The sequence below is a fragment of the Sturnira hondurensis genome, unplaced genomic scaffold, assembly GCF_014824575.4.
Source record: "Sturnira hondurensis isolate 20B ecotype Veracruz unplaced genomic scaffold, ASM1482457v3 Scaffold0022179, whole genome shotgun sequence".
Taxonomy (NCBI): domain Eukaryota; kingdom Metazoa; phylum Chordata; class Mammalia; order Chiroptera; family Phyllostomidae; genus Sturnira; species Sturnira hondurensis.
In genome coordinates this window covers 2101728-2114637 of record NW_028094810.1, presented here as the reverse complement: position 1 = coordinate 2114637, position 12910 = coordinate 2101728, and the positions used below count along the sequence as shown (strand labels likewise).

General features: G+C 59.2%; 1 protein-coding gene across 3 annotated transcripts in view; it reads left to right on the top strand.

The window, feature by feature from the left end:
• PKD1 (polycystin 1, transient receptor potential channel interacting) overlaps nt 1-12910 on the top strand; it is a 49007-nt gene that overhangs the window by 23544 nt on the left and 12553 nt on the right. For 2 of the 3 annotated variants that reach the window (XM_037034671.1, XM_037034670.1), the window contains exons 15-30: nt 485-4101; nt 4289-4438; nt 5038-5181; nt 5298-5577; nt 5659-5872; nt 5952-6123; nt 6923-7075; nt 7639-7783; nt 7956-8576; nt 8739-8895; nt 9166-9418; nt 9522-9717; nt 11359-11529; nt 11614-11757; nt 11847-12057; nt 12158-12284. In XM_037034671.1, coding sequence (XP_036890566.1) covers nt 485-4101; nt 4289-4438; nt 5038-5181; nt 5298-5577; nt 5659-5872; nt 5952-6123; nt 6923-7075; nt 7639-7783; nt 7956-8576; nt 8739-8895; nt 9166-9418; nt 9522-9717; nt 11359-11529; nt 11614-11757; nt 11847-12057; nt 12158-12284 — 6755 coding nt within the window. The remainder of the gene's footprint in view (nt 1-484; nt 4102-4288; nt 4439-5037; nt 5182-5297; nt 5578-5658; nt 5873-5951; nt 6124-6922; nt 7076-7638; nt 7784-7955; nt 8577-8738; nt 8896-9165; nt 9419-9521; nt 9718-11358; nt 11530-11613; nt 11758-11846; nt 12058-12157; nt 12285-12910) is intronic. The other variant, XM_037034672.1, reaches the window with a different exon arrangement.

Sequence of the window (12910 nt, the reverse complement as noted above, 5' to 3'; positions counted from 1 at the left end):
TGGCTAGGGGTGAGGGGTGGCCTAGGTCACCGAACCCTGTGATTTGAAGCTGCTGATCAGAAACTGGACCCTCCTGTCTACTGAGCCTTTTTTTTGGAGAGAAGGGGGCTATTTTTCAGTTACGGTTAAAGCCCTGGAAGCCTCTCACGCAGAATGCAGAGTAAACAGCAGGCCCCTGGCTCCTGTCCTGCGCCACCGCTCGCTAACCCGAGCTCGCTTGCGCGTGGAGACGGTTTGCTCCTCGTCCTGCAGTGGCTGTGGCCCTGTGTTTTGCCCTGTGCTGATGCACTTCACATACACCTCACTGTGAGGACCCCTGGGGTGGGACCCGAGGGTGTTCTTTTCATTTTGATGGTGGCCCTGCTCTGCCCTCCAGACAGGCTCCTCCTGCTCACGAGCTGCCCTCGTGGGGTTAGGGAAGGGTTGTGCTGAGCAGGCGGCGTAGTGGCCACGGTGCCATTCCTACTCTGGGCCTGTCCCCCAGGCGAGTACAACTTGACCTTGCTTGTATCCAATGCCTTCGAGAACCTGACGCAGCTGGTACCGGTGAGCGTGCGAGCCTCTCTGCCTGCCATTGCTGTTGCCGTGGGCAGCCCTGTCCTGGTGGCTGGTCAGCCCGTCACCTTCTCCCCACACCCAGCACCCTTGACTAGGGGCATTCTCTACACGTGGGACTTTGGGGATGGCTCCCCAGCCATGACGTACCACCAGTCAGTGGTCAACCACACGTACACCTGGAGGGGCACGTACCACGTCTACCTGGAGGTCAACAACACAGTGAGCAGCACAGTTGCACACACTGATGTCCACGTCTTTGAGGAGCTACGTGGCCTGAATGTGAGCCTGAGCCCAGCTGTGGAGCAGGGTGCACCTGTGGTGGTCGGCGCCACCCTGGAGTCAGGTGACAATGTCACGTGGACCTTTGACATGGGGGATGGCACAGTGCTCGTGGGCCCTGAGGCCACAGTAGAGCATGTGTACTTGCGGGCACAGAACTACACAGTGACCGTGGCCGTGTCCAGCCCCGCCGGCCACCTAGCCCAGAGCCTGCCCGTGCAGGTGTTTGTCCTGGAGGTGTTGCGGATCGACCCTGCCACCTGCATACCCATGCAACCCCAGGCCCGGCTGGTAGCCCATGTCACTGGAGACCCTACCCACTATTCCTTCGACTGGACATTCGGGGACGGCTCATCCAACATGACTGTCTGGGGAGACCCATCTGTGCTGCACAGCTTTACCCGCAGCGGCACCTTCCCCCTGGCACTCGTCCTGTCGAGCCGCGTGAACAAGGCACACTACTTCACCAGCGTGTGCGTGGAGCCCGAGGTGGGCAACGTCACCCTACTGCCTGAGAGGCAGTTTGCGAGGCTCGGAGACGAGGTCCGGCTGGTGGCCCACACCTGGCCTCCGTTTCCCTATCGCTATACCTGGGACTTTGGCACCGAGAATGGGCCCAGCATTGGGGTCTCTGAGGCCACATTCACCTATTGGGACACAGGCTCCTACCTGGTGACGGTCACTGTGTCCAACAACATCTCAGCTGCCAATGACTCGGCACTTGTGGAGGTGCAGGAGCCTGTGGAGCTCACGGGCATCAGGGCCAATGGGTCCCGGGTGCTGGAGCTGCAGCAGCCCTACCTGTTCTCCACCGTGGGCCGTGGGCGCCCTGCCACCTACCTGTGGGAGCTGGGGGATGGTGGGCAACTCGAGGGCCCTGCAGTCACCCACATCTACACCAGCACCGGCCACTTCACCATCAGGGTGACTGGTTGGAATGAGGTGAGCCGCAGCGAGGCCTGGCTGAATGTCTCTGTGCAACGGCCCGTACGGGGGCTCAGTGTGAATGCCAGCCGCACGGTGGTGCCCCTGAATGGCAGCGTGAGCTTCAGCACCTCGCTGGAGGCAGGCAGCGATGTACAGTACTCTTGGGTGCTCTGCGACCGCTGCACCCCCATTCCCGGGGGCCCCACTATTTCCTACACCTTCCGCTCTGTGGGCACCTTCAACATCATCGTCACGGCCGAGAATGAGGTGGGCGCTGCCCAGGATAGCATCTTTATTTATGTCCTGCAGCGCATCGAGGGGCTACAGGTGGCTGGTGGTGGTGGTGGCTGCTGCTTCCCCACCAATAGCACACTTCAGCTGCAGGCCGTGGTAAGGGATGGCACCAACATCTCCTATGGCTGGACTGCCCAGCGGGACGGTGGCACAGCCCTGGTTGGCAGCGGCAAAACCTTCTCACTCACTGTGCTCGAGGCTGGCACCTACCACGTCCAGCTGCGGGCCACAAACATGCTGGGCAGTGCCACGGCCAACCGCACTGTAGACTTTGTGGAGCCTGTGGGGTGGCTGGCCTTGGCTGCCTCCCCAAACCCAGCCCCTGTCAACGTGAGTGTCATCCTCTGTGCTGAGCTGGCTGGTGGCAGTGGTGTTATTTACGCCTGGTCCCTGGGGGATGGGCTGAGCTGGGAGACCCCAGAGCCCTCCGTGACCCATACCTTTCCCACCCCTGGCCTATACCTAGTCACCGTCACAGCCAAGAACCAGCTGGGCTCGGCTAACACCACCATTGAGTTGGCTGTGCAGGTACCTGTGAGTGGCCTCAGCATCAGGACTGGTGAGATGGATGGCAGTTCTGTGGCGACTGGATCAACTGTGCCCTTCTGGGGGCAGCTGACCTCAGGCACCGACGTCAGCTGGTGCTGGACTGTTCCAGGTGGCAGCAGGCATGGCCAGCATGTTGCTGTGGTCTTCCCCGAAGCTGGCACCATCTCTCTTCAGCTCAACGCCTCCAATGCAGTCAGCTGGGTCCTAGCCACGTATAGCCTCACAGTGGAGGAGCCTGTTGTGGGCCTGGTACTGTGGGCCAGCAGCAAGGTGGTGGAACCTGGGCAGCTGGTCCACTTTCAGATCTTGCTAGCTGCTGGTTCAGCTGTCAGCTTCTACTTGCAAGTCGGCGGGGCTGGCCTTGAGTTGCTCCCAGGACCTCACTTTTCTCGCAGCTTCCCCCGTGTTGGGGATTATATAGTGAGCGTCCAGGCCGAGAACCACGTGAGCCGGGCACAGGCGCAGGCGCGCATCCTGGTACTGGAGGCTGTGGGTGGGCTTCAGGTGCCCAACTGCTGCGAAGCAGGCATTGCCACTGGCACTGAGAGGAACTTCACAGCCCGGGTACAGCGGGGGTCTCGTGTCGCCTATGCGTGGTACTTCTCCTTACAGAAGGTCCAGGGGGACTCGCTGGTCATCCTCTCAGGCCGCGATGTCACCTACACCCCTGTGGCTGCGGGCCTACTGGAGATCCACGTGCGTGCCTTTAATGATCTGGGTGGTGTGAACCACACTCTCGTGGTTGAGGTCCAGGATGTCATCCAGCACGTGGTGCTGCGCAGTGATCGCTGCTTCACCAACCGCTCCGCCCGGTTTGAGGCTGCCACAAGTCCCAGCCCCCGGCGTGTGGCCTACCACTGGGACTTCGGGGACGGGGCCCCGGCAGAGGTGACAGAGGATCCCTGGGCTGACCACTCCTACCTGCAGCCTGGGGACTATCGTGTGGAGGTGAATGCTTCCAACCTGGTGAGCTTCTTCGTGGCCCAGGCCACAGTCACGGTGCACGTGCTGGCATGCAGGGAGCCCAAGGTGGATGTGGCCCTGCCCCCTCAGGTGCTGATGCGGCGCTCCCAGCGCAACTACCTGGAGGCCCACGTTGACCTACGCGATTGTGTCACTTACCAGACTGAGTACCGCTGGGAGGTGTACCGTGCCACCAGTTGCCAGCGGCCTGGGCGCTCGACCCCTGTGGCCCTGCCTGGCGTGGACGTGAGCCGGCCCCAGCTGGTGGTGCCTCGCCTGGTGCTGCCCGTGGGCCACTACTGCTTTGTATTTGTGGTGTCGTTTGGGGACACACCCCTGTCCCAGAGCATCCAGGCCAACGTGACAGTGGCCCCTGAGCGCCTAGTGCCCATTGTCAAGGGTGGCTCATACCGTGTGTGGTCAGACACACAGGACCTAGTGCTGGATGGGAGCAAGTCCTATGACCCCAACCTGGAGGACGGCGACCAGACGCCACTCAGCTTCCACTGGGCCTGTGTGGCCTCGACACAGGTGAGCTGCATGGAGGGGCCAGGGGAGAGGGGTGTCCTTCCAGATCCCTCAGGTGTTTGCACTAATGAGTTCAACAAGGGGAGGGGGGCTTGACCCCACCAGGGGAGGGGTGTCCCCAGCTGTCCTCTGGGCTAGCTCCTGCTCTGAGGGGCGTCTGGTGTCTCACCGCCCCTGTCATGGGCCACAGAGCGAGACTGGCGGTTGTGTGTTGAACTTCGGGCCCCGCGGAAACAGCATAGTCACCATTCCTCGGGAGCGCCTGCAAGCTGGAGTGGAGTACACCTTCAACCTGACCGTGTGGAAGGCTGGCCGGAAGGAGGAAGCCGCCAACCAGACGGTGGGTGCTGACTGCCCTTGGCCATCACCCAGGAAAGTGGATCCATAGGCCTGCAGTGGTTGGGGTGCCGCCAGGAAGGGCTGAGCGCATAGGGCCCGGGGGGTGGGGACAGCCAGCCCAAAGGGAGCGTCCGGGGAGGTAGGATCTTGGAGCAGTGTCCCTCCTGACTGGGCTGTGAGGCGGACCCTCTTTGGCCCAGGCAGCAGGAACCTCAGAAAGGGCTGTGTAGAACACAGCATCCTCCACGTGTGCCTTGATAGAGCACACAGCAAGTGCCTTGTGTGTGCCAGGCTCAAGCCAGGCACTAGATACTGCAGAAAAAATACGCCCCCTGTGGTCTCCGCTCCTTTAGATGACCCCTGCCCTCAGAATGGGAGACCCAAAACCAGATGAATGCACTGGGTGAGGGCCAAGCTTACTGTCCCTTGGGAACTTGGACTTTGGGCTGTGCAGTTGGGAGGGCTTACAGGGGCGCTTTCTCATCTGGGGCAAAAGCACAGGGAGAGGGAGAGACCACCCTGGGCAGATTTGGGGTTGGCCTCAGAAGCAGAGCTCCTATCTCAGGGCGCGGCCTCCCCACAATCCCACCCCATCCGCAGGTGCTCATCAGGAGTGGCCAGGTGCCCATAGTGTCCTTGGAGTGTGTGTCCTGCAAGGCGCAGGGGGTGTATGCCGTGAGCCGCAGCTCCTACGTGTACTTGGAGGGCCGCTGCGACAACTGCAGTGGGGGCGCCAAGAGAGGGGTGAGCTGGGCAGGCCTGGGGCGGGGGCAGGGCTGGGTGGGCGGGGCTTGTCCGAGCCCTGGAGGTGACCACAGTGGCAGCAGCCCTGCCCCTGAGTGCCCGTCTGCACCCCACAGCTCTGGGCTGCACGCACCTTCAGCAACCAGACACTGGTGTTGGACGAGGCCACCACGTCCACAGGCAGCACTGGCATGCGGCTGGTGGTGCGGCGCGGCGTGCTACAGGATGGCGAGGGCTACACGTTCACACTCACTGTTCTGGGCAGCTCCGGCCAGGAGGAGGGCTGTGCCTCCATCCACCTTTCCCCCAACCGCCCTCCGCTGGGGGGTTCCTGCCACCTCTTCCCCGTGGATACTGTGCACGCCCTCACCACCAAGGTGCACTTCAAGTGCACGGGTGAGTGTGGCCAGGCTGGGGAGGCAGGGGGCTACGGTGATGCTCCTGGAGGGACTGAGGTGACCATGTTGTGGCCCGTAGGCTGGCAGGATGCGGAGGATGCAGTCGCCCCTCTAGTATACGCCCTGCTGCTGCAGCGCTGCCGCCAGGGCCACTGTGAGGAGTTCTGTGTCTACAAGGGCAGTCTCTCCACCTACGGGGCTGTGCTGCCGCCTGGCTTCGCACCCCACTTTGAAGTGGGCCTGGCCGTGGTGGTGCAGGACCAGCTGGGTGCTGCTGTGGTCGCCCTCAACAGGTGAGCAGGGCCCCTGGTAACGGGGCCTGGAGGGTGGGAGCAGGGTGTCTCTCTGTTTACCCATGGCCTCTCTGCGTAGGTCTCTGGCCATCACCCTGCCAGGGCCCCTGGCTGATTCCCTGGGTGGCCCCCCAGACCTTACATCCTGGCTGCACAGCCTCACAGAGAGCATGCTGCCCAAGCTGCTGAGACAGGCTGACCCACAGCACGTCCTTGAGTATTCACTGGCCCTCATCACTGTGCTCAATGAGGTCAGTTCCCTGGGGGAGTCTGCCCTCAAGTGGGTGGGCACTGACTTGGAACAATACTTTTACTGGGTCCTTGCGTTCTTATAAATGGCTTTTCCCTGGCTCCTGACAGATAAGAATCCCTTGAATTCTTGCTTTTGTTCAACAATCCCTTGACTTCTGCTTTTGTTCCTAGCTGGGTAGCTCAGTTGGTTAGAGCATCGTCCCAATACACCAAGATTGCAGGTTCTATCCCTAGTCAGGGGATAAATAAGAAGCAACCAATCAATGCATAAATAAGGGGAACAACAAACTGATGCTTGTTTCTCTCTCTTCCTCTCTCTCTAAAACTAATAAATATAAATAAGTAGCCCTGGCTGGGTGGCTCAGTTGGTTGCAGTGTCATCCCATACACCAGCACGGTTGTGGGTTTGACCCCTGGCAGGGCGCGTACCCTAGTTGGGGCACATATGGGGGTCAACCAGTCCATATTTCTCTCTCACATCCGTGTTTCTCTCTCTGTCTCTCAAACCAATACAGTGTCCTCAGGTGAGGATTTGAAAAAAAAAAAAAGACCTCTGCTCTTAGCAGACCCCTCCATGGTCCCTCCTGTGCCAGACTTGCCCGACTTGCCCGACTTGCCTCTCCCTGTGCCCCAGACTTTCATGAGAGCCTGGGAAAACCCCCTTTGCCCTTTAAGAGACAGAGTTTGGGTCACTGCACACATTATGCAGTGCCTGCGGTGGCCTGCACTGTGCCCGGCCGCGTGGCTGCTAAGGCTGCCTGCTGCCCACTGACGGCTGCCTTGCGCCCACTCCCACAGTATGAGCAGGGCCTGGCCATGGTGGCAGAGCTGGACTCCAGGTGGCAGCTGCATGCCCAGATACGCAAGAACATCACAGAGACCCTGGTCTCCCTGAGGGTCAACACCGTGGACGACATCCAGCAGATCACGGCGGTGCTGGCCCAGTGCATGGTAGGCCGGGACCCAGGCATAAGGAGCAGCCCAGGTATGGAGAGGGGTGACATGAAGAGGCCTTCCTGTGCCCTTTACCTCCAGCCTGTGGTCACACCTGACCTGTCCAGCCCTGAGAGGCTGCTCACCACTTCACCCAGGACCTGGGAAGTGCTGGGCACGGTGCCCATGAGGTTGGGTACGCCACTATATCCAGGGGGCAGGGGATCGCTACAGGAGCCTCAGCAGAAGAGAAAGGAGCAAATAGCCTTCTGGGTGGGGGTTGCCTGGTCTACCATCTGGCATCTGTGGCTATGTGTGTGCCTGGGGTCAGCCAGTAGGTCCACATCACCTTGGACTTTGCTTGTAGGTAGGGAGGGGCCCCAGAAGGGTTCCAGCAGGGAGGCACATGGGGGAGGCTACGTTGGGGTGGTTCAGAGGGACAGAATGAGGGTGGGGGGCCATGGTCACGGAGGCCGCCCCAGAATCATGGTGAATGGAATGGAGCTGCGCTGAGCCAGGGGGCAGAAGGGGGCACCACCAGGCTGCAGTGAGACTGGATCCAGGGCCTGGATTCCCTGCAGGTATCCAGCCGGGAGCCTGTGTGCCACTCGTGCCTGAAGAAGACACTGCACAAGCTTGAGGCCATGATGCGTGTCCTGCAGGCTGAGACCACTGCGGGCACTGGGACGCCCACCGCCATCGCCGACAGCATCCTCAACATTACAGGTGTGGGCTGGGTCCTGGGGGCACATGGCACTTCCCCCTCCTTCCATCTCTTTGCCCCCATACCTCTTCTCCAATTCTCTCCCCCAACCCCTCCTCTCCTTCCTCCCCCCATTTCTCTCCTACCAACCTCTCCTCCAACACCCCGCCTCTCCTCTCATGCCCCCATCTGCAGGTGACCTCATCCACCTGGCCAGCTCAGACGTGCCTGACCTGCAGCCCTCAGAGCTGGGGGCTGAGTCACCTTCACTGATGGTGGCATCCAGGGCCTATCACCTGTCATCCGCCCTCATGTACATCCTCATGCGCTCCCGTGTGCTCAATGAAGAGCCCCTGACCTTGGCGGGCGAGGAGATTGTGGCACAGGGCAAGCGCTCAGACCCACTGAGCCTACTGTGCCAGGGCAATGCCTCGGGCCCCGGCTGCCACTTCTCCATCCCTGCCGCCTTCAGCGGGGCCCTGTCCAACCTCAGCGACGTGGTGCAGCTCATCTTCCTTGTTGACTCCAACCCCTTTCCCTTCGGCTACATAAGCAACTATACTGTTTCTACCAAGGTGGCGTCCATGGCCTTCCAGACACAGGCTGGTGCCCAGATCCCCATTGGGCGGCTGGCCTCGGAGCGCGCCATCACCGTGAAGGTGCCCAACAGCACCAGCCAGGCTGTTTCGGGTCACCGCATCCCTGCTACTTCCGCCGTCGTCCCGCCCAGGGCCTCAGTTGTCGCCGTGGTTACCCCCGACCGCAGCAAACCTGAGGCTGGGCTGCACCTGCAGCTCATCTACACGGTGTTAAGTGGTGGGTGCCGTGGGCTGGGCACTGTGCTGTGGGTGAACCAGGGAGGAGCAGGTGCCGTCTTCCAGTGTGGAGGTTCCTCTGGCTTCTGCAGCAGGGAGGGTTTGCGGGTTCTCGGGTGCCCCCAGGTGGGCAGCCGTCCAACCCCACATGTGCTGCCCCTAGAGCACTACCTGCCTGAGGAGCCGGAGCCCTATCTGGCCGTCTACCTGCACTCGGCCCCCTGGCCCAATGAGCACAACTGCTCGGCCAGCAGGAAGATCAGCCTGGAGGCGCTGGCAGGCGAGGACCACAGGCCCTACACCTTTTTCATCGCCCCAGGGTGAGGAGCTGGGAGTGGCCTGTGTGCTGAGTGGTTGGGTCTGACAAACCAGTTGGAGACTCGGTGGCGGGGCCGGCCTCTGAGGGCAAGCTGGACCAGACCAAATCTGTGCGTGCCGAGGCTATGGGCCCCGTGGGAGTGGGAAGAGGGATTGGGGGAAGCCAGGCTTGGCCACGCGTGGTGAGCGCAGCTGTAGCTGAGAACCCTTCCCTGACGTGGGGCCAGGGCCTTGGCAGTGTGTGGCTGTGACACTGCCCCTGCTTCTCCCAGGACCGGAGACCTGGGTGGAAGTTACTACCTGAACCTGACCAGCCATTTCCGCTGGTCTGCTCTGGAAGTGTCGGTGGGCCTGTACACGTCCCTGTGCCAGTACTTCAGTGAGAAGGAGATGATTTGGCGGACGGAGGGGCTTGTGCCCCTGGAGGAGACCTCCCCCAGCCAGGCTGTCTGCCTCACACGCCACCTCACTGCCTTTGGAGCCAGCCTCTTTGTGCCCCCCAGCCACGTCCACTTCGTCTTCCCTGTAAGTGGCACCGTGGTCCTGAGCAGTGTGGAGGCCCCAGCTCCATCCTGAGACAGTGAGGCAAGGGCCGTGCTCGCTGGGCCTGATGGGTCTGTCTTCCCAGGAGCCGGCCTTGGACATGAACTACGTTGTCCTGCTGACATGTGCCATGTGTCTGGTGACTTATGTGGTAATGACTGTGATCCTGCGTAAGCTGGACCAGCTGGACGTTAGCCGGGTCCGTGTCATCCCTTTCTGCGGGAAGGGGGGCCGCTTCAAGTACGAGATCCTGGTCAAGACTGGCTGGGGCCGAGGTTCAGGTGAGGGAAGGGCTCTCCTTCGGTCTCTCTGGCCACCTTCCCCAATAGAGGTCATCATAATAGATGACATGAAACGAGGACTCACTTTACCAAATGCCGTGCGAAGTAGTAGCTTCCCAACCCTGGCAGTGCCCTGTCAGGGTCCTTTCTGAGAGTGAGAACATCCCCTGCGCGAAGCGGGTACTAGTACCCCCATCTCCCCGCCCAGCCGCGCAGGACCTGCTGGCGTGCGCGGCTGTGAGAGCGAGCCTCGGGGCTGGTGGGGGAAGTGGTTCTTAAATGGTAGTAGATCCCCGTGAAAGCAATAAAGATGATTTCTAAGACGTCAAAAGCCATTGGTTACATACATAGTTAGTACAGTGTAACTTGGAACTTTTGGTTAGTACAGCATACTTAAAACCTTAGGTGCACTGGGGATTAAAGTGTTTTATTTCTTTGTGAAGAACTTTGCAAGGATAGCTTGAACAGTGTTCTCTCGGGTGACTCATGATGTGGAGTGAACGTCTTTTCTGTGTCTAGGCAAATTGCCAGTCCTGACAGTTGTCCTTTGTGCCCTTCATATCGTGAAACACCTTGGAGAGCTCTTTTAACATGAAGCTTTTGCTGGCATCAGTTGCTCTGTGACATCTTCATCCATTTTGTCACAGCCACGTCCTTATTTATGCTAGTAAGGTTGTCACTGATGGCTTTTCTAGAGTCTCTTTGGCTGCTTCTTCAGTAGTTTACCTTTATTAAAAAATGTATTTATTTATTTTTAGAGAGAGGGGAAGGGAGGGAGAAAGAGGGAGAGAAGCATCAATGTGTGGTTGCCTCTCGCACGCCCCCTACTGGGGACCTGGTCTGAAACCCAGCCACATGCCCTGACTGGGAAGCAAAGCAGCGACCTCTCAGTCCACAGGCCGGTGCTCAGTCTACTGAGCCACACCAGCCAGGGATGTGGTTTGTTTACCTTTGGTTCAGATTTCATGTCCAGCATTACCAGTTTTCATTTCTTGGCTGTGCTTTCATCTTTGCTGGCCCATAGCCCCTTTCGATGGCCCATTCTTGTAAAACACCAAATGGGCTTCCCTCTGGGAGATGGCAGCACCCCTGCACACCCGGTGGTCTGCGGGAACAGAAGGACGCACGGTGACTTGTCGTCCGCAGGCTCTGGAATAAGGGACATGACTGGTCACTGATGAGTGGGCTGGGGACCTTGGTGCCCTGGAGGGTAGATCCTCATTTCCTTTGCGAAGGGCTGTGCTGTAGGTTTGTCCAGTATGGCAGCTGAAGAGGGAAAATCAGCAAGGCCTTTAGCTAGAGAAAAAATAAATTCAGATTGCTGAGGCCTCGAATAAGTGAGGGGCTGTCGCTACTGACGGCACTGTGCATCCCTAGTTACACAGTGGGCTGAAGAGCTAGCAGCCCAGTTTATATTCTATTTAGTTACAGTTAACATTCCACCATAACAGACATATGAATCGTATCGTTGGGAGCTGTGTTTATGTAACAAATTTAGGTAACAGATTTGTGTTTGAGAGCTGAGCAGAGTGAGGACTGCCTGTGCTTGAGGGAAGGAAGACAGAGGAAAAAAATCTCTGGGGTCACATGTCTGGTGGGCAGCAAACCCAGAGTCCTGCTTCCGATCCTTTCATCCCCCAGGTACCACAGCGCACGTGGGCATCATGCTGTATGGGGTGGATAGCCGGAGTGGCCACCGGCACCTGGATGGGGACAGGGTCTTCCACCGCAATAGTCTGGACATCTTCCAGATCGCCACCCCTCACAGCCTGGGCAGCGTGTGGAAGATCCGAGTGTGGCACGACAACAAAGGTCTGGGTGGGCTCCTGCCGCTGCCTCTCTGCCCTGCCCATCGGGAACCCAGGAGCCCTGACCCAACTCCTGCCCCCTCTGCAGGGCTCAGCCCCGCCTGGTTCCTGCAGCACGTCATCGTCCGGGACCTGCAGACGGCTCGCAGCACTTTCTTTTTAGTCAATGACTGGCTGTCGGTGGAGACTGAGGCTAATGGGGGACTGGTGGAGAAGGAGGTGCTGGCAGCAAGTAAGACCCAACCCCTTTTCACGCCCATAGGATGGAGGAGGTGCCAGGGCCTCTGGCCTCCTGAAGACCCTCCTGTGCCCTTCCTGTAGGTGATGTGGCCCTTCGGCAGTTCCAGCGCCTCCTGGTGGCTGAGCTCCAGCGTGGCTTTTTTGACAAGCACATCTGGCTCTCCATATGGGACCGGCCGCCTCGAAGCCGCTTCACTCGAGTCCAGCGGGCCACCTGCTGCGTTCTCCTCATCTGCCTCTTTCTTGGTGCCAATGCTGTGTGGTATGGGGTCGTGGGAGACGCCGCCTATAGGTGGGTACCTGTTGGGGTTCGGATGTACTCCCTGTGCCCAGTCCCTCTTGTTCCCCTGCCCAGCCTGACCCAGTTAGGTCTCTCCTCTCCTGCCACATAGCTCGGGGCCTGTGTCCAGTCTGATCCCGCTGAGTGTTGACACAATTGCCGTTGGCCTGGTGTCCAGTGTGGTTGTCTACCCCATCTACCTGGTTATCCTCTTCCTCTTCCGGATGTCCCGGAGCAAGGTGGGCTGGGGACCTTGGTGCCCCGGAGGGTAGACCCTCATTTCCTCTGTGAAGGGCTGTGCTATCCGGTTTGTCCAGTATGGCAGCTGAAGAGGGAAAATCAGCAAGGCCTTTAGCTCTAGAAAAAAGAAATTCAGATTGCTGAGGCCTTGAATAAGTGAGGGGCTGTCGCTACTGACGGCGGGGAAATGGACACAGATCTGATGGGGAGTTCCGTGCACTGCATGGGCTGGCCCACTGGGTAACTCAGAAGAAACCAACAAGTTCCTAGAAAGACAAACTACCAGAACTGACTCGAGGAGAAACAGAAAATCTGAATGGCCTGTAGAAAGTAAGGAGGTTGAATTAGTTATTTAAAACCTCTCATGAATAAAAGCCTGGATGGCCTCACTAGTGATTATACCAAGCACTTACAGAAGAATCAACGCTCCTTCCTGGACTCAAAAGACATACAGGGGAGAAAGCACTTCTGAGCTCACCCCACAAGGCCAGCACTGCCCAACAGCACAGCCAGGCAAGGACGTCACAAGGAGAGGGAACCATAGACCACTCTCCCTTAGGAATATGTGGGTGAACATCCTCAACAAAACAGCAAATCAGCCCTGGCTGGTGTGGCTCAGTGGACT